The 25464-nt window shown below is 57.1% G+C and overlaps 1 protein-coding gene across 4 annotated transcripts; it reads left to right on the top strand.

The window, feature by feature from the left end:
• The first annotated feature begins 1793 nt into the window (after nucleotides 1-1793).
• Nucleotides 1794-25339, top strand: ENTPD6 (ectonucleoside triphosphate diphosphohydrolase 6). Of its 4 annotated transcripts, none has more exons than XM_032461694.1 (15): nucleotides 1794-1945; nucleotides 3157-3237; nucleotides 11588-11908; nucleotides 13169-13245; nucleotides 15030-15173; nucleotides 16113-16188; nucleotides 16792-16827; nucleotides 17597-17685; nucleotides 18254-18333; nucleotides 18864-18928; nucleotides 19889-19990; nucleotides 21894-22034; nucleotides 23313-23369; nucleotides 24331-24443; nucleotides 24536-25339. In XM_032461694.1, the coding sequence occupies exons 3-15, from the start codon at nucleotides 11617-11619 to the stop codon at nucleotides 24632-24634; spliced, it is 1371 nt and encodes a 456-aa protein (XP_032317585.1). In that variant the 5' UTR covers nucleotides 1794-1945; nucleotides 3157-3237; nucleotides 11588-11616; the 3' UTR covers nucleotides 24635-25339. The 4 variants fall into 4 exon arrangements, with proteins under 4 accessions (XP_032317585.1, XP_032317584.1, XP_032317586.1 ...); XM_032461693.1 differs by having other exon boundaries at nucleotides 3157-3344; XM_032461695.1 differs by lacking the exon at nucleotides 1794-1945 and adding an exon at nucleotides 2012-2194.
• Nucleotides 25340-25464: the final 125 nt, after the last annotated feature.

The raw sequence follows: 25464 nt of genomic DNA, 5'->3' as shown, positions 1-25464 counted from the left end.
AAGAGCCTTGCAAGCAGCAAACAGCATGCAAAGCCCGTGTCAGTAAAACTGACGAATTCTAGGAATTCTAAGTGAAATAAGGTGAAAGCCATGTCGTGAGCGAGGCAGAGGCAGGGCCATCACTTTCCATGTACAGATTTCAAAATATTAGAACAAATGTAAACTGAAACTGTTACGACTGTATGTGAGAAAGAATTTTGTCCAACTGGATTGCAAAGATCCAAAGGTTTGCAAAGACGGCCGGTGAAAAGGAGTGGAAACCCGCGCTCCTGTACGTTACTGCAGGCCGTACACGTTAGTACGATGTGTAAGGAGCGGTTTGGCCATATGCATCCGATATTTAAAAGAGAGAAAGGGAAAGGACATGTCCTTTCCCATAGCAGTTTCTCTTCCCAGCGTCTTCCCCACGGACGTACCTACACTGTGTGCCCAAGTACCTGTGTCCTCGGGGTTCGGTAGCAAACGTGGCACGAGGTACTCTGCGGGCTAATGCTGCCTCAAAACCAGAACCCCGGGTTTGACTCGTGTCGGGCATTGCAGATACTGAGTATTATCCTCCGAACTGAGAAGGAACCTTGAGCCTGAAAACCGATGCGGGCAACTTTATACGCAATTACGAAGTTTACCGTGGTAACTTACGCAGGCAGGATGGGGGACGGACGGTCCAGAGTCGAGCGCAGCTGCACGCTTTGCTGCCAAAGGGTACAGGGGAACTTAAAGCAGCCAAAGGTGAAAAGTAAGACCTGACTGCTAGGGAAAAGAGGTTTTTCCTCCCCCAGGGGTGTGTGTGTGTGTGTGTGTGTGTGTGTTTGTGCGTGTTGGGGGAAGGGGTCTCATGACATTAACCATCTGGGTCAGCAAAGGCGTTCTTCCCGTGTTCACACGACATGGAGGCAGAGGTGACGGTGATGGAGACCTTGTCTGGCTTGGGCGCACTCCTTGTGGGTGGGCTACAGCTCAGTCAGCTGCAGTGGGGAAGGGGCAGGACTTTGGGCCCGAAGTCGAGTGGTTCAGCCGCCAAGCTGGCACAGGAGGCCAGTGTCCCATAGTCCGCCGGCCCAGTCTGGTCTAGGACATTGTCCCTACGTCCCACCTGTCAGCACCCTCTCCCTCTCAAGTGACCACGTCTCAACAATAAACTCAGGACCACCGTGGGATTCGGGCACCACCAAGGCGCTCCCAGGGCCCAGACAGGGGGTGGTATCCAGGACCAGGCCCAGACGGGGCGCGCCCACTACACACCGGCCAGGCGCCGGCACGTGGGCGCACGCGCAGCAAGGGAAGCGGGGAAGCTGGGAAGGCGGGCTCCACTTCGGGAGGAGAGGCGGCACGCCTTATCAGCAGGGCCCTGAGTAAGCGGGGCTGCGTGGACGACTGGCCCTGTCAGGAGCGGCCCAACCTTGGCAGCGTCTAGAGGGACGAGAAAACAGGGGTCAGGAATAGGAGAGGCGTGACTGCGCCGCCTGTCCTCTTGTGGCATTTTTCTATCAAAATAAGGGACTTTAGGTGCGGAGGGACCCAAGGAAAATTCAGAACCTCCACAGCCGGTCAAGACCAAGATTGTGAGGCTGTGCGGGCGACTCCTCGGCCGCGCCGTGCGGGGCCCTGCGAGCTGGGACAGGAGCTGCGGCCACGCCGGGACCCCGCTTCCAGACCGAGACCCGCCGGGCTGGAGGCTGGAGGGCACGCCGGCCGACCCCTGCGGGAAGGGCCACGGCGCCTGCGCGCTGGGCTGCACCGCCCGCCTCCACGCCGCGCCTGCGCACTAGGCTGACGTGCGCTGCACGTGGGCGGGGCCGGGGCTCCGGGTCTGCCGGCCCGCACCCTGGGGGCGGAGGCGGCGCTGACGCCGGCGGGCGGGAGCGCAGGGAAGTGGCCTTGGTGGCCCGCGCGCTCCCCGGGGACGGGCACCGCGCTCCGTGGGCAGGGCACAGGGCCCTGCAGGGTAAGCGGCGGGCCGGGGCGCGTGCGGGTTCTGCCGGGCTCGGGGTACCTCTGCACGTGGGCCCCCGGGCACGGTGCGCTGCGCCCTGGAGAAGGGCTGCGACGGAGCAGGGCCGGCGGCCCCGGGTGTGCAGACCCAGCGCCTGGCAACGCCCCCGGCTGAAGCGGTGACTCGCACCCGGGCCTTCCCTCCCACCTCCTGCCTGTCCGGCTCCATCAGTTCTCCGCGAGCCCCGGGCTCCGCTGCCCGGTGAGCCGCATGATCGGTGTTGGGCAGCGGGTGGGCAAGACAGCCGGTCTCCACCCCCAGGGAGCCGGTAGCCGGGCCTCTGCGTTCATTCATGCAGCCAGCTGCTGCTGACCCGCTCCCAGCTCAGCCGGGTGCAGATCCAGTAGGAGCGGGACAGGCCGGGGAGAAAAGCCCGTTTAAACCTACCGGGAGAATAAGAGGTGTTTTTAATGTGCTTAATTTTGTACGAGCTTTCAGCATGTGTGGCTGTCATTTGCCTGCTCGGCCCTTTTATGTACTTTAACCTTGAAGAAACTGGCCTACAGATAAGGCGGCCACCCATCCAGATCAGATGGCGCTTGTATTTCTAGCGCTGACCTGCCGTCCCCAGCTCCTAGGAAGCCGCGCGTCTCCACCCTCGCTGCCACTGCCCCACACCCAGACCTCCTCTCTGACCCCTGCCTCCCCCGATAGAGGGATGCACCCCCACCCCCACCCCAGGCAGAGTTAGCTTAGCCAAACCTGTTTCCCTTTGTGCACCTGCACCCTGCCCCACCCGCCACACCTGCCTGCTATCTCATTCCCCACCTGACTTTCCTTACAGGCTTGTTCTAGACTCTCTCTCCCTAAAGAACAAAACTAAACTGAAAGTGAATTGTTTTCCTTGGTGAACCTCTGGGGAGGGCCTGATTGACACATTTTACACGTGGTGTTAGTGGTGTCACAGAAATTTGTTTTGCCCGTCCTGCAGGTGTCTTAGCTTTGAACAAACACCTTACCCTACGGAAGGAAATTGGCTTTTTAGGTTCCGGCCTCAGGGACATGGAGGGGCCTCTGTGCCCTCTTGATGTTATGTTCTGTTTGGCTTCTCTTTATGCCATTCTAAACTTGGTGTGTATCTTTAATGACTATATGTATGTAATTTCCTGTGAGGTTTTTTTTTTTTTTTTTTTTGGTTGCCTGAAGTAGTCTTATATTAACAGGGAAGTGAAGTGATGAAGCACCTTTGATTTGGAGACGGAAGCCGGAAACTCCTCTGTACCTTGCCGAGTGCCGGACCCCAGGCAAGTCCAGTTACAGACCTTCCCGGGCCTTGGTGCTGTCATGTGGAAATAAGTCGTCTAGTGTCGTGTGCTGCCAGCCTTGTGGGCCTCTAGCAACAGGATGTCGCGTATGTAAAGGGGTGCTTTGTAAGTGGGTAGGAAAATTTAACAGCAGCCAGCAAGATTTAATATACTATCTGTTACTCTGATCTTGAATATCGTAGTTCTTCGACTAACATAGGACATGATAAAATGTGACTGTGAGAAAGGAGTTTATAAAACACTTTCAAAGTTGTAAGATGTTAGTATTGCTTTTACGTCCTCACCAATCATCTTTGAAAGTAGCTGCTTTAGAACTTTCTGTATAAATACTTTTGTTTAATGATCACTTAGCAACGGGAAACTCTGGGTTACTATGATCTGACAAAAGGAGGTCTATGAAAGTCTCTGCTGTAGGGTGAGGGCTGGCTGCCTGGGAGTGGCTTCCTCAGGCTCCAGCTGCAAACCTGTCGTCACTCACAGGGTCAGTTCCACTTCTGAATGATGTCCTGCTGTCATTTCAAACTCAGCATGTAGGAAACCTGGTCACTGCTGTCTTCTACCCAAACAGCCCCATCCCAGATGGCTTGTCTCTGCTGGTGACCACCATTTGGGTCCTGAAGCATCGTCCATGCCTCCGTCTTTCCCCGACTCCTGGTGAATTGCTAAATTGTTGGCTGGCCTCCTTCACTGCTGGCTGAGCAGCCACTGGGCTCTGGCCTTGTGTCGCAGTGGGAGACCCAGGATGGGTGGGTGGTCCCTGCTTCCAGGGAGGCATCTAACCAGAGGGAAGGGAGGCACAAGTGAATCGCTCCACTGACAGCTTACTCAGGGGCGTGGCGTAAAGCACCAAGGAGCCCAGAGGAGGGGCCCCCAGCTGCCGGGGCCCAGAGCTGCAGTTAGCACCTTGGGTGGGCTTTGCAGGGGTGCAGAGAAAGGAGCCAAGGGGGAAAAATTTAAGGCAGGAGAAATCTCAGTAAGGATCAACTTGTCTCTTTGCTCAGGAGGTGAGATGTGATTGGCAACTTTAAAACAGCTTGATTTTGATGTAAAAATGAGAATTCTCCCCGTCTCATCAGTGCCTTTAGTCCTGCGCCCACAGATCTCATTTATGTGACCTGCCTGGCCTTAGAGCAATTAAAGGACTGTGTGTGTGGTGGGGTGACGCACACGTCAAGTAAACGCTACCATTTCAGCCGGTTTTAAGTGTGGAGTTGAGCGGCGTTACATGCGTTGCTGCGCCCCTGCTGCCGGCCGCCTGCAGAGCTCTTTTGTCTCCCAGACTGGACCTGTCCCCTCAGACCGTGCCCCCTCCCCCCCCCCGCCTCCACCGGCCCCTGGAGCCACTGTGCTTCCTTTTGTCTCCGTGCATTTGGCTACTCTAGGTACCTTGTGTAAGTGGAGAATTTGTGCTTTTATGACTGGCTTACTTCACTTAGCACAGTGATTCAACCATGTTGTAGCCCGTGTCCGAGGCGCCTTCATTTTTAGGGCTGAATAAGATTCCATTGTGTTTATACACCACATCTTCTTTCTCCAGTCATCTGTGGATGAACATTTGGGCTGTTTCCACCTCCTGGATGTTGTAAATAGTGCTGTAGTGAACTGGGGTGTGCAGACATGTCAAGACCCTGCTTTCAGTTCTTTTGGCCAAATACCCAGAAATAGGTTTGCTGGATCATATAATAATTCTATTTTCAGTTTTCTGAGGAACCTCCATACTGTTTGCCGCAGTGGTTGCACCGCTGCAGAAGAGTTCCAGTTTCTCCACGTCCTTCCCAGCTCTTGTTACTGTTTGTGTCTTTGTGGTGGCTGTCCTGGTGGGGGCGAGGTGACGTGTAACTGTGGCTTTTGTGTGTCTCTGGTCATTAGTGATGCTGAGCCTCTTTTCACGTGCTTGTTGGCCATTTGAGTATCTTCTGTGGAGAGATGTCTGTTCAGGTCCTTTGCCCGTTTTTGAATTGGATTGGTGGTGGTTGTTGCCGTTGTTGAGTTTAGAAGTCTTCTTTATGTCCTGGATAGTCACCCTGTGTCAGGCCTGTGACCTGCAAATGTTTTCTCCCTTTCTTAGGGATGCCATTTTCCTCTGTTGTCAGTGTCCTTTGCTGCACTGTGGTTTTTAATTTTGATGTCGTCCTATTTGTCTATTTTTGCTTTTGTTGCCTGTGCTGTTGGTGTCTTAAAGAAATTAGTGACAAATCTGATGTCATGTTGCATCTCCCCAATGTTTTCTCCTAGGAGTTTTATAGTTTTTAGATTTTACATTTAACTCTGTATTTTGAGTTTATTTCTGTATGTGGTGTGAGGTCAGGATCCAACTTCATTGTTTTGTATGTGGATATCCCGATTTCCCAATACGACTTATTAAAAAACCAGTCCTTTCCCCACTGAATGGTCTTGGTACCCTTGTCGAAGATCACGTGGCCAAATATGTGGCAGTCTGTTCTGGACTCTGTTCTGTTCCGTTGGTCTTTGTGTCTGTTTTACACCACTGCTACACTGTGTTGATTACTGTGGCTTTGTAATATGTTTTAAAAATCTGAATGTGTGAAGCTTCCAACTTTCTTCTTCTTTTTCAGAATTGTTTTGGTGATTTGGGGCCACTTGAAATTTCATGTGAATTTTAGGATTTTTTTTTTCTGCAAAACAAAATGTTGGGTTTTTGATAAGGATTGCATTGAATCTGTGAATTGCTTTGGATGCTGTTGAGATCTTAACAATATTAAACAATATTTCCAATCCATGAACAAGGGCTATCTTTCTGTTTATTTGACTCTTAATTTCTTTCAACAATGTTTTGTAGTGTTCAGGGTATGAGTCTTTCATGTTCTTGGTTAACTTTATTCTTAAATGTTTTATTCTTTTTGATGCTTTTGTAAGTAGAATTGTTTGATGGGATTATAAATGGGATTATTTGATGGTATTGTAAATGGAATTGTTTTCTCAATTTCCTTTTCAGATTATTCCTTGTAGTGTATAGAAACAACTGATTTTTGTGTATTGATTTGTATGTTATAATCTTGCTGAATTTGTTATTAGTTCCAACAGTTGTTTCCCCTCTTTCTGCCCAGTGTGGAATCTTTAGGGTTTTCCACATACAAATGTACCTCAGAGATACTGTGGGTTCATTTCCGAGCCACATCAATAGAGGGAATATCACAATAAAATAATTCACACAGTGGTTTTTGTCTCAGTGCATATGAAAGTTATGTTTTCACTGTACTGTGAAGTGTGCAATAATAGCATTATGTCTAAAAAAACAATGTATATCCTTATTTTAAAAGTACTTAATTGGTAAAAAGAAAAAAGCCAACCATCATCTGAGCCTTCAGCAAGTCATAATCTTTTTGCAGTAGTAACACCAAAGATAACTGACCACAGATCACCATAACAAATAGAATAATGGAAAAGTTTGACGTATTGCAAAAAATTATCAAAATGTAACCAGAGACACAAAGTGAGCAAATGCTGTTGGAAAAATGGTGCCAACAGACTTGTGCAACGTAGGGTTGCCACACATCTTCAGTTTGTTTAAAAAAAATGCGATATTTGCAAAGTGCAATAAAGCAAGCACAGTGAAATGCGATGGGCTTTGTGAGCCCACATTGTCTGCAAACAGCTCATCCTCCTTCCTCCTTCCTAACTTAGGTCCTTTTTCTTTATTCTTCTTTTCTGATTGGCCTGGCTAGAATTTCCAACACTTCGTTGAATAGAAGTGGTGGAAATGGACATCCTTTCTTGATCCCGCCCTCACAGTAAAGGTTTGAGCCTTCAGCGCTGGGCCGCAGGTTACACGCGGCTTTTATTATGGTGAGGTAGTCTCCTTCTGGTCCTGGTTTGTTGGGGAGCTTAATTATGAAAAAGCATTAGATTATATTAAACTTTTTCTGCACCAGTTGAGATAGTGTGGTTTTTTCCCCTCCCCGTTCTGTTCACGTGGTATGTTACCTGGATAGGTTTTCATGGAGTGAATCACCCTGGCATTCCGGGAATTAACTCCACTTGGACATGGTGTGTAACCCTTTTACTGTGCTGTTGAGTTCAGTTTGATGCTATTTGTTGAGGATCTGTATATCGTCATTCATAAGAAATATTGGTGTGTATTTGCTTTTCTTGTAGTGTCTTTGTCTGGCTTTGATATGGGGTGATGCTGGCCTCAAAGATGAGTTAAGAAGTTGTCCCTTGTCTTCAGTTTTTGGGAAGATTATGAAAAGGATTTTTAATTCTTTAGGTGTTTGGTAGACTCAGTAGTGAAACCGTCTGGTCCAGGGCTCTGCTTTGCTGCGAGGTTTGATTGCTGATTGAGTCTTACGAGCTGTGGCGCTGTTCAGACTCTGTTTCCTCATGATTCATTTTGGTCGTTTGCGTGTTTCTAGGAATTTGTCTGTTTGATCCAGGTTCTCCAGTCATTGGCACACAGTTTTTCATGGTACTCTCAGTCATTCTTACTCTATAAAATCGATAGTAATGTTCCCTCTTCCGCTTCTGATTTTAGTTACTTGAATATTCCTTCTTTATACCTTCGTCAGTCTAGCTGAAGTCTTGTCACTTAGGTTGCTCTTTTCAAAGAACCAACTCTTGGGCTCAGGGATTTTCTCTGTTTTATTTACCCTGCTCTAATTTTTATTGTTTCCTTCCTTCTGGCTTTGTTTAGTTTGCTCTGTTTCTAGTTCCTTAACGTTAAGGTAGGTTGTTAGTCTGAGGTCTTTATCTTCTCTTAATGTAAGCATTTGCAGCTGTAAACTTGCCCCTCGGCGTCCCATCCGTTTTGGTATGTTGTGTTTTCATTTCCATTTGTCACAAGTATTTTCTCATTTCCGTTTTGACTTCTTTTTTGATCCATTGGCTATTCAAGAGTGTGTTGCTTGATTTCCATATATTGGGGAATTTTCCAGGTGTTTTCTGCCCTCGATTTCTAGTTTCATTCTGTTGTGATTGGAAAAGATACTGTGTTTGATTTTGATCTCTTCCCATTTAGTAGGACATGCTTTGTAGCCCAATGTGTCATGTGTCCTGGAGAATGTTTTATGTGCACCTGAGAAAAACGAGTTTGCTGCTGCTGCTGGTAGAGTGTCCTGTGTGTGTGCTGACCTCCTGCCTGACTTCTCTGTGCTTTACTGGAAGTGGGATATCCAGGCCCCCTGTGTCACTGCGCGGCTGGCCGTTCTCCTTTCAGTTCTGTTCGCTTCATACGTCAAGGAGCTACTGTATTCACGTTTACAGTTGTACATCTTCTTGGTGATCTGGCCCTCTTGTCATTATGCAGCATCTTTTTTTTGTCTCTTGTGACCGTTTTTTACTTAAAGTCCGGTATGTCTGATGTAGTATACAGATCCCCGCTCTGTCGGTTACTGTTTTCGGGGAGTCTTTCCACAGTCTGTGTGTGTCCTTATATCTAAAGTGAGGCTCTTGTAGAAGCATGAAGTTGAATCCTGTTTTTTATCAGCTCAGCTAATTGCTGAAGGGAGAGGACTGACTTCTGCCATTTTGTAATTTTCTGTACGTCTTGTAGCTTCTTTGGCCCTCAGTTCCTGCAGGTGTTTCCTCTTTGTTGACTGGTGCTTTGTGGGAGCAACCCTGAGTCCTGCCTCATTCCCTTTGGGTGCGTGAGACCCCTTCCTTGTGGTTACCACGGGGACCACAGGTGACACCCTGGTGTGGTGGCAGTTCAGGTTTGACACCAGCGTAACGTGAATCACGCGTACTCGGTGTCCCCTCCCCACTTTGTTGTCAGTGTCACAGAGCACGCGTTTGTGTTCTAGCGACACAGGCTTACGATTATTTTTGTGCATTTGTCTTTTCAATCCTCTGGAAAATAAAAGGGAGTTGCAACTCCAGTTACAACTGGGTTTTCTGTGTGTCCGTGAATTTACCTTAACTGGAGATCTTCACGTGTTCTCACGGCTTCCAGTGACTCAGTGGCATCCGTTTGTTTCGGCCCGAGGGACTCCCCTCGGCGGCTCCCACAGGCGGTCGGCTGCTGAGGAGCTCCCTCAGCTTTTGTGTTCTGGGGCTGTGTTCATTTCTTCGCTTTGCTTCCGCCTTGTCTCCGCGGCTCTGGCTCAGTGACCTCGGTGCCCTGTGCTCAGGTGCACCCTCCCCCTGCCCCGTGTGCCGTCGGGCCCCTCTGGTGAACCTTCCCATTTGGTCGCTGTGTTGCTCAGCGCCGCGGTCGCTGCTTGGCTCTTCGTTACCGTTCCTGTCTTTCTGTTGTCATACGTTGTTTTTGTAATTCGTTTTAGTTCTACGTTTTCCTTTCACTTTCTCAGCACGTCTAAGACGGTCGTTTAAAGTCTTCTGTCTGCAACATCCTAAGCCCGTGTTTCTTCAGGGACAGTTGCTACTGCTTTTTCTTCATGCAAGGGGGCCATGTTTCCCCATTTCTTTGTATGCCTTGTGATTTTTTTTTTAATTAAACATTCAAAAAAAACACCTGCCTCTCTCGGTGTTTGCAGACTGGGGCTGTGCCCTGAACGACCCTCCCAAGTTGCCAGGGGGTGTCTGAGCCGGGGGGTCAGCTCGGGAAGGCATGGGCCTCGCTGGGATTTGTTCGGAGCCTGTGTGTGTGCTGTTCCCTGGCCCCCCGCACGGGTGGCCGCTCTCACGGGTCTTCTGTCGCAGAGCTCCACCTGAGCTCCCCCTCGGGCCTTGGGTGTCCCTCGCACCCCCACCCTCAGCCTCTTGGCCCAGGCAGCCCCGAGGCGGGTTGGAATGTTGCTGGAAGCTCTCCTCCAGCCCTTCCGTGTGAGGGAGGGCCTGGGGGGCTGCTGCCGGGGGCAGTGGGACGAGGGTGGGCGAGCACCACAGACCCACCCGCTGTCCGTACTGCAACGTTTTCCCCGTGGGGCTCCCGCTGGGCCCGTAGGCCTGCCGGGCGGTGGCAGCGCAGGACAGGCTAAGGCCCTGCGCATGGGGCTCATGGTCAGAGGGGACACGACCTTCAGGAACGGATCCCAGAAACAGGCACCCTGACAGGTCAGATGAGGGCAGCGAGCTCGGGGAGAGCACAGGGTGGGGTCGGTTAAGCTGGGGGCGTCAGGAAAGGTGGGGACAACAGCCTTCCAGCCGAGGGATGAGGACAAGGTTGGCCAGGGTGGTGGCCAGGCGTTCTGGGAATGGTTAACAGTGCACGTGAAGGGCGGAGACAGGGAGGTTCTCGGCAGAGGAAGCCAGGGCCAGAGAGGGAGGGGTACAGTGCAGAGGCTGGTAGGGGCCACGCTGGGGCAGCATGTGCGCCCTGATCCTGGGAGCACTGGGGGCTCCCGAGGGCAGGTGAGGCAGGAGCAGGCTCTGGGAGGCTTGCCTGGGTGTGGGCAGTGCTGCAGGGGCCTGGGGTGTCCTGGTGTGGCTGTCAGGCTGGGCCCCTGAGGGCACTGTTCCATGTCCCCTCCACGCAGATTGCCTCAAGGTTGCAGGTGCCCCCTGCACTTCTAGGCCTGGCCCCGACTCCCCGCCCTGCCCCCAGAGCATGCAGTCTCGCTGTCCTCCAGGGCCATGACTCCTGCCGCCCCGTGTCCTGGGCCAGCGCACATCCTGTGTGCTCCAGACAGCCAGCCCCTGCCAGTCGGTCACCCGCCACGGTCACACGCTTTCCACCCATCACCTCCCTGTGTCCTCCCCCTGGGGCATCACTCCACTTACCCGACTGACAGGGTCGGGTGGATGGACAGATGGCGAGCCCGCTCCCCCACCCCGCCCACCAAGAGCCCAGCGCCCCTTCTTGTCCTCGGATGGAAGCTGAGCGAGTGCCTCTCTTCCAAGGGGCGCTGACCCAGACCCCGGTGCTGATTATTTATTTCGCTACTCGGGTCAAGTTTTTATGGGCTCCGGAAGCATACGGGCACCATTCCCTTCTCGGCGGGAACAGGGGGACGAATGAAAGGCAGTGTCTGTTGTGAAACTTTGAGAACCAGCCATCTCTGATCTGCCTGTGGCTCTGTGGTTCCCAGGGAACAAGATGTTAAACCTTTGAAGGCTAAGCTGCTGGCATAGGAGGGAAGTGAGGACTGAAGGAAGGTGGTGGGTACGCATTTCTGTGACCCTGAAGGGCTTGGGGACACCCAAGTTTGCCTTCACACATGTTTGCCTGGAAGGGCGCTCAGAGGGGCTGCGGGGCTGGCCCAGGCCAGCACCTGCAGGACCAGTGGCCTTGGACTCTGCGAGCCTCGGTTCCCAGGTCTGTCAGGTGGGGCTTCCCCACATGAAGCGTCTGATCCCACAGGAGAAAACGCAATTTCTGTCTGGAGAAGCCCTGTCCCCGAGCACAGGGACTTGTGAGCCACTGGGAGCTTTGCAGCCTCATGCGTTCTTCCTTCCTGTCCCCTTCCACCAGCGGCGCGGCCCCGTCCTCAGCAGACGGAGATGAGAAAAATACCGAATAATGGGAACCTGAGGGTGCCGAGGGTGGCGTACCCGCTGGGGCTGCTCGCGTGCCTGTTCATCTACATCGCCTACATCAAGTGGCACTGGGCCTCGGCCACCCAGGCCTTCCTCAGCATCACCGAGGCAGCGGCGGGGGCACGGCGGGGCCAGCAGGCCCACAGCCCCTCGGGGGCGGCCGCGCACGCCCACGAGGTCTTCTACGGCATCATGTTCGACGCGGGCAGCACCGGCACCCGTGTGCACATCTTCCAGTTCACACGGCCGCACGGAGGTAGCGGGCAGGGAGCGGGGCCTGGGCCCTGGGGTGTGGGCTGGGCCCCTGCCGTGGACTCCCCTGGGAGCCCCAAGGGTCCTGAGGGCAGCGGGGATCCCAGGGGTGTTGGGTGGCCTTCACCAGTGGCTGGGGTGGCCGAGATCATGACTTAGGCCAGAGGGCACGTGGGGTGACCCCAGGCGCAGATGGGAGGGAGCTGAGAGTCTAGCAAGTCAGATAAGGGAGCAGAGACCCAGAAGCCAGGCTGACCCAGAGCTGCCCGCTGGGCCCTGGCCGCAGGGGAGTGGCAACAGCAGTGGCCCCAGTAAGCGGGGGTCTGGGCCAGACTGAGGGTGGGAATTGGGCATCTCTACCTGCCGGCTTCCCCCGTGGGGAGACCCCCAGCGCCTCCCTTGTGCCCTCTGGCTCGGAGGGTCCCGCTCCGGCCTCTCACCCCTGGGCGTCTCCCCGACACCCACAGTGGGGTTCCCCGCCGGTTCCGTGCGGACCCTCCGACCTTCTGGGCGTTAACTGAGCTGGGGTGCCAGACCCTTGCGTAGAGCTCTCCAAAGTGGCACGTTTATCTCCTTTTTATCTGCTTTATTTTTAAACTTGTCACAATAGTTACATGTCTACATGCTGGACTTAGCCTGCCTCCACAGTTGGTCTTGAAGCTGAGTTTAAGGCAAGGTGCATCAGCGTGTGACCCTCGAACGGCCACGTTCCGGTGTGTTTCCTGGGGAGAGACGTTCTCGCAAATAACCTTGCCCCCCGTTCTTCCTGCTGGGTCCTCCGTGTCTGAATTCAGACAGCTCCCCTTGGCCTCGGGATGCTCTCGCTTGCTGTGACGCATGAGCCCAGGCCTCTAATAACTCAAAACACTCAGTTTTTTAAACAGAAGAATGAAGTATCCCTTCAGAACGTGTGATGGGTCCCTCTCGCACCAAGCACGTGATTTTCATATTTGCAGTTTGGACTCTGCTCCTGCACTGAGTCAGCATGGATTAACTGTGGTGAAATGTGACACTTTAAACGGGTAGTTTCTGGTGTGTAAATTATACCTCAGTAAAGTTGACGTCTTTTAAAAAAGGAAAGTTCTGGCCAAAACATTAAGTGTCTGCTCCTCGTGCTCAGCCAGACTGGAGAGGCGGAGTGCAGGCGAGGAAGTGAAGGTCTGTTTTCAGGTTCTGCCGTAAAAGTGGGGCTGCTCGTGGTCGCGTAGAGCCGTGTGTGCTTACACTCACACCTGGACCTTTTTTAAATGTGATTTTCCCTTAGAAACTCCCACCTTGACCCGTGAAACCTTCAGAGCACTGACGCCAGGGCTTTCTGCTTACGCTGATGACGTTGAAAAGGTAACGGTTTTCTCTTGAGTCTGTCTATCGGATTTGTTGTCTGTCGGTTTGTTAAAGTGACCCCCCTTCTCTGGGACGCAGAGAGCTGCCCCCCAGCAGCACCTCTGGTGGTGCCGACCCGGCACCTCCCTGGGCACCACATGTGAGGCCAAAGGCTCACCACTGCCCCCATCGCCGCCCCGCCACGTCACATATGTACACACATACGCACCACACGTGCACACACACCACACACCACACTTATGTACACATATCCGCACACGTGCACACGACACATACCATACGTGTACGCACATGCACGCCATGTGTACACACGCGTACATACACACCACACACACGTGCACCCCCAGGCCACTCAGACCCTTCCTTCAGCCAACATGCGTGCCACCCAGAAGTCATGGTGTGATTCAAAAGTATAAATCTTACAAACTTACAAAAAGCATCATTTGAAAGTTTAGTTTTTTTGTTTCAGTTTCTCTGATTGAAGATGACAAATATTGACTAAAGAAAGAAAAGTTAATGCATTATGCAAAATCCACAAAGTCAAAAAAGTGTAAAATAAATTGAACCGTCAGATGGTGACTTCCGTGAGTTTGTGGCAGTCACACTTCTCAAGTGCAGGACCATGGGTCCCGTGTTTCCAGGAGGCCCCGCAGGCAACACTCACGCAGCTGTGTGTTCCTTTGGCTCCAGCATGTCTTAAATCAGAAGGTGACGCAGGATTCTTGCCCATAGCTGCGTCCTGATCTAAGACACTGAAGTCACAGCATTGCTTCCTGCAGCTTGGTTAAAAAACAAATGGAAAACAATTGAAATTAGTGATTCTAGAGTGCCCGTAAGGTTAAATCTGGTTAAACTGTTTATTTTACAATCAACATGTGGGGCTTTTAAACCTCCTTGTTTGGACCAGCAGCACACATTCAGGGGGACGACCTGCTCCCCTTCCTCGGGTGGGAGCCCCATTCCCCCCCCCCAGGAGGGCCAGCGTCCCTGTTTCTGCTCCTTCGAGAGGAGTCACGTCTGTGCCCCCCCCCTTCATTGCACCCGCACCGCTGCGCACTTCAGCGCCTCCACGGCTCTTCCAGCGATGGACCGCCGCGTGTGCCCGGGAAGTCGGGCGACGCGGAGGTGATGCCCGCCCTCGCTCTCCGCAGCGTGGGAGGGGCTGGGGTCGGCCGTGCCCTCATGTGCGAGGGCGCCTCTCAGAGGAACCCTGGCGGGGACTTCAGAGTCAGCGGAGCGTGTGTTCCCCGACAGACGACGGATGTTGCATAGTCCCGCCACGGCTTTGGACTGGGCCCAGCGAGCCTTTACCAAAGTCACCCCCGACCCCCGGTCCCCACCCCCTAACTGCCAACCCCCTTCTCCTCCCCGACCCCGCCCGCTCCCCGTCCCCCCTCCCCCGTGGTCCCCGTCCCCCCGCCCCGTCCCCGCCCCCCCAGGTCCTCGCCTTCCCGGTCCACCCTCTACCCCCGTCCCCACACTGACGCTCCGGGAGCTCTTACGCTCTGGCAGGTGAAGGTGGTTCCTGAGGGTAGTTACTCAAGGGTGTTAGTGTTTTGGGGGCCCCCGAAGTCTATCCATGAGTCCAGGGCTTGTCCAAGGTGCGCACAGAGCAGCGGGTCCTCCCGGGCACCCTCTCCGGGTCTTGCCCGGGCTCAGTGGTCCCTGAGCCCCACACTCCTGCCAGCACCACTTGAATCACTCTTTCTGTTGATTTGAAAATTAGAAAAAAATATACGTATACATGAATAAACCCGGACTCTGTACCCCCGTGTTCACAGAGCGCCCCAGGGATCCAGGAGCTGCTGGGCGTGGCCAAGCAGGACATCCCCTCCGGCCTCTGGCAGGCCACACCCCTGGTCCTCAGGGCCACAGCTGGTCTGCGTCTGCTGCCAGGAGAAAAGGCTCAGAAGCTGCTGCAGAAGGTGAGCTCGTCCGTTCCCAGGGCCTGGAGGGGGGGGTTGTGCGACTGAAGACGCAGGCCCCCCGCGAGGGGGACGAATGCCAGCCTTCGGTAGAGGGCCTGTCGCTGAACATTGCTTTCCTCCTCAGGGAGTTTAAAGTACTCGTGTTTTCTAGAATGAGTTTGTCTTCTAAGGAGAGCAAGTTTGTTTTAAAAATACGTTGCGGAGAGGGTATAGCTCAGTGCACGCACTGAGGCCCTGCGTTCAGTCCTTGGTACTGCCATTAAAAATACATATATAAGTAAATAAACCTAGTTACCACTCCCAAAAAAACAATTGTGAAAAGGAAGCTATAAAAAAAATGTGCTTTTGAAGGGCTTCCCGCCGTCCACGGACTCTCTGTGTGTCTGAATTCCCAGTGCGTCCTCTCGGCCCGCGGGTCCTGGGGTCGTGCCAGCCTCGCTCTTGGTCCGATGCTTGGATGCGCCAGGTTCTGAACCTTCTTGCTGCTCAGTGATGGGTTGTTGTGCACGTCCACATCCCTTTTGAAAACCACACCCACGTTCTCGAGCAGGTGCTGGGACACAGGGCAGACGTACCGGAGTTTCCGTGTATCAGTGGTCGCTAAAAAAGCGGAGACAGGTGTGCAGCCAAATGCAGCTGCTCACTGCCTCCCCATCCTCCTGCCACCGTCCCCCGGGAGCGTGCCCGCCAGGCCGCGCGGGCCCAGGCTGGAATCTGCCTTGCAGGGTTCCCGCCCCCTGTCTCCCATCCTAGAGCAGGGCAGCTTTGGGGTGTGCCCTGGTACCCCAGACCCCATCCAGGGTCTCAGCAGCACTGCCTCCGCCAGCCCAGGCTCCATGAGTGTGGCGGGCACCCTGCAGGGTCTCCTGCCTGGGGAGTAGTGGGACGGGCTGGGGGCTTCGGTCTGGGGGATAAAGTGCCTCTCTCTCCCTGCAGGTTAAAGAAGTGTTCGAGGCGTCGCCGTTCCTCGTGGGCACCGACTGTGTTTCCATCATGAACGGCACGGACGAAGGTAGTGGCCATAGGCGGGCGCCCTGTGGGCTGCTGTGCGGGTGCCAGGGCCTTCCCCAGGCAGGCATGCTGACAACGAAGCAACGGTCCCGTCCCCGTCTCTGGTTTAACGTCTCAGAGCCCGTCCTGGGGCCGGAGTTAGAGACAGCTGCCAACCTGGCCCAGATGAAGCTTCTAGAACAAATCATTTTTCTGGTTTAAGAACATTTGAAGAGAACCCTCAGTTGCTGTCATGTCGGAATGTTGGAGCTGCAGTAATTCTAAGGGGGAGACGCTTGATAAGGTTCCTTACCAGCCTCTGACTTTAAGCGTGCCCTTCCGAGTTGGCGAGTGTGGGGGAGGGCGTGGGGACATCTGCTTCTCTTCAGAAGAGAAGCTGTCGGTGAGGACCGGCGCCGGGTGCAGCGGGCAGAGCGCTCTGGGTCTCAGTGCGGGGCCTCCTCGGACCCCGCCAGGGCCGCGGGTGGCCTCGTGGCTAGCGCTCCTTCCGCAGCTGATGTGAAGGCTGCGAGGAGTGAGCAGGTGTGGCCTCGGGCTCCTGATGTCAGAGAGCTGGTTCCAGCGTCTCAGGTGGCTCAGGTGCGCTTGTGACCCTCTCTTGCAGGCGTTTCGGCCTGGATCACAGTCAACTTCCTCACAGGTGAGTCCTCTTCATCTTGAGTCCACAGTCCACTGACGCGGTGCCGAGAGCAGGGGCCCCATCTCCACTCTTTAAAGGGACCCCTCGGGGTGACAGTGTCGCCAGCCCAAAGAATTAGGCTGTGGGGGTGGGTGGGGGTGTCCACTGGTGGCCCCGGGGCCCCAAGCCTGCAGATGCAAGTGCTGGGAGGGAGGGGCCTTCCCTGCAGGTGGGGGCGGCTCCCCCAGCCGCCTCCTGGGTTCCTGAGTTCCGAGGAAGCCCTGAGTGACGCTGCTCATGTCTCAGGTGCTGACTGTCCTGAGCACTGGTCAGCTTGTCGTCGAAGCCTCTGCTGGAGGTGGGGCAGCCTGTCCTGGAAACAGGTGCCAGGAGCACTTTTCCTTGTGTTGTTCTCAGGATGTGGACTTTTGTCCCTTTATTGCAATTATGGGCCAGACCAATGTGTCTGATTCATGGAAGAGAGAGGAAGTTTCTTGTAGGATTTGCCGCCTGGGGATGGAGGGCCGTGTTAGGGGACAGGCCAGGAGAGCAGGCGGGGGCGTCCCCGAGCGGGGGGGGGGGGGTCACATTGTCCTTGCGTTCAGACTAAAGCCACCGCCGAGGCAGCTGTCCTTCGTGCCGCAAACGCCCCTGGAGGTTTTAAGTGGCCTCAGCTTCTCCCTGTCTTGCCTGGTTTTCCACGGCGGGGTCTGACTTCCAGCCTCTCCGCGTTTCCTGCTGTCTTCGTGTTACTAACGGCATTGCTGTGGGTTTCACTCCTGTGCTGCAGGCTGTCTCAGAGCCCCCGGGAGGGGCAGCGTGGGCACGCTGGACCTGGGCGGAGGGTCCACTCAGATCACCTTCCTCCCGAGAGTCGAGGTAACCAGCCCCTGCTCTCAGCCCCTCCCCTGAGGACCAGGTCCACCCACAGTGCTGCTTGCTGTGATTTTAACTCTGCCTGGAAAAGAAGAAGAAATGTGGTCTTCAGCAGGGCAATAAGTTAGGTGGTGCCTGGAGCCCTCTGGGCAGAGAGCGGGAGTGGGGCCCCCTGCCCCCCAGCCTGACTGCGGTCGAGAGCGGCCTCCTCTTCAGACAGACGTCCTGGGGGGACCGTGCTCCCGGTTAAGGCTGCGCTGTTCTGGAAAGTGCCTCCCTCACCCGCCGTTTTAGTCGGTTGTTTTAGTTGTTAGTGGAAAACACGTAAGTTTACTCCTGACTGTCTTGACTGGGCCGTGTTTGTCAAGACGGGGAAGCACTACAAAGAGGAAAAACATAGTGTTTCCATTTTGGACAGTTTTTTTTTCATCACAGCAGTGATCTGAGGAAAAGCTCGTGTGACTGAGTATGTCTGTGAACATCCCTGTTCCTTCGAGTGAGTGGAGGGAGTGGGGGACAGCTTTCTAGAGAGGCCAGCAGGGAAGACGGTGACCCTCGCGTTCCTCCCCAGGGCACCCTCCAGACCTCCCCGCCCGGCTACCTGACGTCCCTGCAAATGTTCAACAGGACCTACAAGCTCTATTCCTACAGGTTTGTGTCCAGGTTGAGGGTGGAGAGGTTGACGGTCAGGCACACGGAGCAGCTTAGCACCGCGGCCTCGTCTCCAGCTCCTGCCTGTGGAGTGACTGGAGCGGTCAGCCCAGACTCGGCGAGACCCTGCTGTGGGCCCTCCCCCTCCCCTCCCCTGCAGTAACACGTGTGCTTGGCCTGTCCTGCTCTAGAAGAGGTTTTGAGAAAGTGGGGAGGAGCCCCTGGATCGAGCAGTTTTCTGGGCCGTGGGACGCCTCCCGTAGGGTCTTCCGTGCGGCGCATCCACACCGTGAAGGTCGGGGCCTGTCTCCCTGTCCAGTGTCCGTGGCTCCTGGACCAGCTCCCACCACGTAGTAGCCTTCGCGTCTGCGCTGAGTGCCCTGAGCCCCACCAAAGAAGCTTCCAGAATAAGCAGAAAACTGCTGTTTGCCACTGGTTTCCTCCCTTCCGCTCCCCCCGTCCTGGACCCGGGCAGTTCGCATGCCCCAGGCGGAGGAGAGGTGTCCCTTCACCGCGCTCTCTTCCCACAGCTACCTGGGCCTCGGCCTGATGTCGGCGCGGCTGGCGGTCCTGGGCGGCAAGGAGGGGAAGCCTGGTGAGTGGGTGCACCTCGTCAGGTCGTTGATGAGGAAAGAGGTGCCGGTGACGTCGGGGCTGCGTCACTGGGCTGGGCACGTCCAGGGTTGGCTTGTTTTTAAGCCTTTACGGCAAGACAGCACGGGAGGGGCCCGAGGAGGGGTCCGTGGGGTCTTGGACGGGCTTGGCCTTCTTCCAGATGGGCAGCCCCTTTGTTGCAAACCGAAAATGCATTCTCATCTCAGAAAACCAGCACCCTTGCTCTGGGCCAGAAAACACCTGCTGGCCAGCGGGAGGAAGGCAGGCACCCATTCACCACCTGCTCCAGCCTCGGGGTCCTGTGCCCCCTGAAGCCCCCCAGCCAGCCAAGCAGTGGGGGAGCCTCCCGCAGGCTGAGCAGTTGTCAGTCAGCAGGTCACCCGCAGGCTGAGCGGTTGTCACTCAACAGGTGCTTTATCGTCACGATTGTCATGAGTCCACAGGCTCCCCTGGGGCCCTGTGGGGTGGCGTTTGGGGCACATCTGGCCTCTACCCACACTTCTCCCGGCAGCTCAGAGGTGGGAGGGCTGCCTGAGGTCGCACAGCCTCCTGTCCCACACGTTCTGTCAGTGAAAGCAGACCCCAGCCAGGGACCCTCTTGGCAGGAGGCCGGCCACCTCGTGTCCAGGGCTGGCGGTGGGCAGCGTGTCCTGGTTCTGCCTCGCTCATCCGTAAAGTGAGGGATGCCAGCTGCTCCTGTTAGGGTCATGGTGACCGTCGCCTGGAACCCTGATGCCCCTCCATGGCCATGAGCTGGGAGTGGCTTCGCTGGGGCCTCTGTGGTGGTGGTGGATGGAGGCTCTGCCTCCCACAGCCGACCTGGGTTGTGTCCACGAGCCAGGCCTGATGGGAAAGCGAAGCTGGTCCCCTGGCCCGAGGCCCGGTGCGCCCTCGCCCCACAGCGCCAGGTGCACTGTATCCTCCTCCTTCTCTGTTTCAGCTGAGGATGGAGAGGAGTTGGTCAGCCCTTGTCTGTCTCCGGGTTTCAGAGGAGAGTGGGCACACACCGAGATAACCTACAGGGTCTCAGGACAGAAGGCAGGTACGCTGACCCTCCACGGGCGGCTGGTGCGCGTGCCCTCTTGATGCCTCTGAGAAGCAGGGCAGCCGTCTAGCCTCCTCGCACACCAGCCTGCACTTGCCCACGAGGTGGACGAGGCTCTGGAGGCCCCAGCTCCCACAGGGTGTCCTCACAAGGCCCCCTGGTCTGCCGCCAAGTGCCCCTGCAGAGGCCCGATGTCCTAACCGGCCTCCGAGAGGAAGGGCCTGGGCGGCCATCGGCTCCAGGCAGACAGCAGGTCCGGCTGTGGGCCCAGCCGCCCTGCGAGCCCGCGTCCCAGCTGAGGGACAGATGGCCCCTCCCTGCCCCGCCCGCGCTCCTGGCGAGGACGCGGAGCTCCCTGCGGGGCTCCTGGCAGCCTGGCCCTCTCACCACGGCGTCCCCTGTGCCCTGTGCTCTTCGAGTTTCTTCCAAAAGAGCTACTGCAGGTGCTGTGTCTAGGCTGGCCCCGTGGGCGTGCGGTCGCCTGTGACAAGCAGCTTCTCCTCACGGCCCCACAGACACCACACGTGCCATGTCCCCGCGCCAGCCAGTTCTCTGACACCCACGGGGTGTCCTGCAGTTCAGTCCAGTCCCCGCGCTGACACCAGGGGCCAGCGCAGACCCCACAGGTTAGGGCCCCCCAGACTCCCAGTCTTCTGACCGACGTGGCTGCACACCTGGGGTTCCCACAACCCCCTCCTCGAATCGGACAGTTGCTGGAATGGCTCACGGGACTCAGCGAAGCGCTTTACTACCACTGGTTTCTGGTACAGGGCACCACTCGGGAGCAGCAAAGGGGAGACGCCCAGGCCAGGTGTGTGGGGCAGGTGCCCCTCCTGGCACCTCCACGCCTTCTCCATCCGGGAAGCACTCAGGACCCCACTGTTAAGGGTTTTCACAGAGGCTCGTTACAGAGGCAAGACTGATCCAATCCTCGACCGCGAGGGACTGGCTCAGTCCCCAGCCCCCTCTCCTCCCGGGAGGTCAGCGTGGGGCTGAAAGTTCCAGCCTTCTCATCACCGGCTGGTTCCACTGACAACCAGCCCCCTCTAGGGACCCCCAGGAGTCACCTCGTAGCACAAGCCAGGTGGGGATGAAGGGGCTCACTGTGAACAAGAGAGGACCCCTCGCCCTCAGCACTCGGGGTCACATGGGCTGAACGAGTCCATGCCAGGACCTGGATGAGAATGGATGCCTGTCCTTGTGATGTGATGAGACTGCAGGGGGTGGGGCTATCTGGGGCAACTGCCATTTTAAATGAGACCGGGGGGGGTCTCCTGCGGTGATTCTTGGGCGAGGAGATGGGGAGTGAGCCACAGAGATCGAAAGCCCAGGCTCAGGGATCAGTGTGTGCAGAGGTCCTGAGGCAGCTGCTGTGTTCGGGGAGCGAGGAGCAGGTGTTGTGACCAGACAGACAGGGAGAGCAGAGGGCAGGGAGGCTGAGGGCCGTGGCGCCGTGGGCCAGGGAGAGCTGGATGGGCAGCAGCCAGACGTGGGGCCTGGCCCGTCGTGGCTGTGGGCCGTCCTCATCTGTGAACTCAGGCCTGTGCTGTGGCCCGCCTTCCGAGCAGGGAGGCAGGGACCACTCCCGCATGATTCCTCACCAGTGAGGTGACAGGAGGAGGTGCAGGCCCCCCGGGGCTGATGAGACGTAGGGAGATGCTGCACACCGGGGCTTAGCATGGGGCGCAGCTGCAGGGCTGGGGCCGCGCTCTCTCCAGCCACCTCCATGCTCACGGTGTCCCCCCTCGACCTGGCACGGTTCATGACCCCTAAGAGGTTGCAGGTGGGCCCCGCACAGGCTCCTGGTCCCACCTCACCCCCAGGTCAGGGTCACCCCGGGCTGTGTGGCCAGGTGCCCAGAGCCCCGACCACTGAATGTGCCCTCCCTCCGCCTGACCAGCGGGGAACCTCTATCAGCTGTGTGCCGCCCGAGTGTCCGAAATCCTTCGAGACAAAGTGCACAAGACGGAGGAAGCGAAGGACGTGGACTTCTATGCCTTTTCCTACTATTACGATCTCGCGGCAAACGTCGGCCTCATAGGTAAGGGTGGGGCCGGGTGGGCGCCCTGGGCCTGTGGCGGGGCTGGGGGCGAGCCATCAGCGGTCAGGTGACGGGCAGAGGGAGGGCCATGTGTCACGGAGGGAGAGTGACGGGGGCAGAGTGACGGGCTGTCTTTGGTGAACAAGCTACTTGCTGCGGGAGGGCTTCCTTGCTGTCGGCTCCTCCCCGCGTCAGGCGCTGCCACCTCAGCCTGGGGCTCTGGCACCCAGGCCGGAGGGAGGGGCCTGGCCTCTCAGAAGCCAGTGGGTCTCACTCCAGCCCCTCCCCAGCCTGTGAGTGCCACGGGGCAGAAAGAGGTATTTGGAGCCCCGGGGCCGGGGGTCAGCAGACCATCACTTCAATGGGTCGTGACTGGGAGTGGATTTTGGTGAAACGGATTGACAAGAGGGTAGCGCATGCCTGGCAGGGATCAGAACGCCAGTGTCCATAGGACGCCACCCAGGAGAACAGGCCAAGTCTGGCCCCCTGGGGCCCCGTGTGGACGGTCGCTGGCAGGGGAGGCTGGTCCGGGTGGAAGGTGACCTCTCACCCCTTGCCCCAGCGGCTGCCCGGCCTGCACCCTCGTCTGCACTCTACAGACGGTGCCCAGCTGTGGCGGGGCTGGCCTTCCTGGGACGATCTCATCTTCCCGGGGCACCCTCAGGGATGCCAGGCTGTTCTGGAAGTTCTGCTCACTCCCTTTGTGGCCGCACCTGGCTCCGCAAGGCCGGCCTGGTCTGTTTTTAGAAATGGAACCACCCTGAGGTGACATTTGCTGACTTAGCAAACGCCTGAGGGGGGATGTAGGCCTCCTTATCACGCCACCTTCCACAGACCCAGGGCCCAGGGCCCCCTGTCCAGGGCAGAGGCTCAGGGGCTCCTTGAAGAAGCCAGCTGCCGTCGGGAGAGGTGGACTGGGGCTTCTCACGCGCCGGCCCGGGAGAGGCACGGGCCCGCCGCGCCTCACGGAGCCCCTGCCGCCTGTCCCGAGGCCTTGTTCTCTCCCAGGGTTTCTTTCTCCCCGGAGTCAGCGCTGCTGCGCGCAGGCCCATAGCTTCAGGAGGTGTTTCCAGCTTATTTTTCTTGAGGTTGAGAGCTTGCTCTGTGGGGCCCAGGGCCCTGCCGAGCTCCCTCTGAGGCCCCGGCCATGCTGCCCGCCCCGTGTGGCCCACCGCAAATGCGTCACCTCCGACGCCCAGATGTATAGCCGCCCCAGGGCCTCGGTGCTGTCGTGGCTCTCGGTGCTGGTGCCGACTGGGCACTTGGTCTTGTCCACAGATGCAGAGAAGGGGGGCAGCCTGGTTGTCGCAGACTTTGAGATTGCAGCCAAGTACGGTGAGTGGCCTAGAGGCCAGACGCTGTCCCAGGCACGAGGCAGGCGCTGGCCCCAGAATTCCTGGTTGGTTCTGATTGTGTCAACCAGACGAGCCTTCGTGGGCGTGAGAGTGGATGGGGGCTGCTGCTGGCCCGGGCTGCAGGGCCACGCGCCCGGGGCGGCCTGGGCCAGGGGGCGGGGCCGGCGTCTGGCTGCACGAGGACTTGGTCTCAGTCCTGGGTCGTGAGGAGTGGACTCCCTTGATTTCATTTTTTCAAACTCTTCCCTGGGACTTGGGTGACCTCAGAGGGATTCCCCCAGAGTGCCCCCAGATGCACAGTTGCAGGAAGCCCTGCACAGCAGAGCCCAGCGTGTGCGGGATGGAGAGCTGTCCCCTGGGGTGTCGCAGGAGGTGGACCTGCAGCCCCAGGGCCGCTGTCCATCCCCCCGGCCTGCCAGGACGTAAACGTTCTGCTCTCTGGTTGCCTTTCCCAATCACAGGAAAAAAGAGTTAAATTCGGTTTATTTCTCCATAAAAAATCCTTCCCCCTCTCCTCCAAAAAAGGCTTTTCTTGAGCCTTCTCATCACTTCTGGTGGGTCCCCTGGACACCAGACAGCACAGCTCTTCCACAGGAAAAGGTTCCAAGCAGGAGACCACGGCTGGGGTTGCCCGTCACCCTCGAGAACAGGGGTGGATGGTTCTGCGCCGGCTGTGTCGGTGTTTTCAGGCCCCAGAAAGCCCAGGTCCACTCCTGGGACAGGTGTCTAGGGTCCAGGGCAGAGACGGGGTCTCCGGCCTGTGACACAGACGTGCCAGCCGGCTCGGTCCTGACGGCAGGCGGTGGACGCCTGCCTGTGCTGTGCTCTGGTCAGCAGTGAGGCCCTGGTGCACAGAGCCTGGCGGGGTGGGCGCCCAGGGCGGGTGGGGTCGGGGCTGCACTGCCCCCCTCCCCTGGCCCAGGCAGCCATCTGCCCCGCAGTGTGCCGGACGGCAGAGGCCCAGCCTCCCCACAACCCCTTCCTGTGCCTGGACCTCACCTACGTCAGCCTCCTGCTGCGGGAGTTCGGCTTCCCGGGGGACAAGGAGCTGAAGGTAGGGACCCCCGGCGCCCCTACCCTGGCCCCTTCGTGAGCTGTGCCCGCCTTTCACACACACTCCTCCGCCCCTCCTCTTGTCTTTTCAAGTTGACCCAGAAGATTGATAACGTTGAGACCAGCTGGGCCCTGGGGGCCACCTTCCATTACATCGACTCCCTGAGCAGACGGAAGAGCCCAACTTCATAGGGCCGAGCCGCCGGCCGTCCCCTCAGAAGCACTGATGCCGCGAGAACCGACTGCGGATCCCTGACAAGCGGGGAAGAGGCCACGTGCAAGCTGCCACCCTCCTCCCCGCGGCCTCACAGGCGGCTCCTGGATGGCAGGGGGCTGGAGTGCGGCCCAGGCCTTGGCTCCAGGTGGGCAGTGACCAGCTGGGGCCAGGATGGTGTAGCCCACCATCCCTGTTGTCCCCAGAGCAGGGCTGGGGTGACTGTGGTGTGTCCTGGACAGATGTCTGGTTTCATCCTGCTGCTCCCAGTGGGCCCTGGGCCAGCGTGTCTCCTCCGAGGGTGCGGACATGTGGCGTCACCCAGCGGTCACTTCCTCAAGTCCTTGGTGGCTCGGGGTGGGCGGACAGAGTGGCGCTGAGACTGGGAAGAGGGGCCGGAGAAGGTGCCTGTTGGTGGCCCGTGTGCCCTGGCCTCTTGAGGCTGTCGAGACCTGTGAACTGCCGGCAGGTGTCCAAGGCTGTGCTGCGTGGATGACGTTGTTGTGTGGTGTGTGCCGGCGGAGAGCCGTGTTCTGAGCCCAGCGTGTGCCACTGCCCTGTGCGTGTGCAGCCCCGGAACCGCCCTCAGGTGGTCTCGGTCCGCAGCCGCTCCTGCCTCGGACGCACCATACGTGGAGTAAACTGAGCCTCGTGTTCCGTCCACAATAAAGTGTTTTCCAGGGTCCTGCTCTGATTGCTTTCGGCGAGTGTCCACCGTATTCCTCCACCCCAGCACCTGAGGTCCTCCTCAGCAGAGTTCAGAAACCTGCCCGGGTGGGTGCCAGGTGATTCGGGGTCGAGTCCTGTG

Source organism: Camelus ferus, chromosome 19, assembly GCF_009834535.1.
Source record: "Camelus ferus isolate YT-003-E chromosome 19, BCGSAC_Cfer_1.0, whole genome shotgun sequence".
NCBI classification, from domain to species: domain Eukaryota; kingdom Metazoa; phylum Chordata; class Mammalia; order Artiodactyla; family Camelidae; genus Camelus; species Camelus ferus.
Note: the sequence above shows the minus strand (reverse complement) of the source record. Positions and strands in the feature narration are given on the sequence as shown.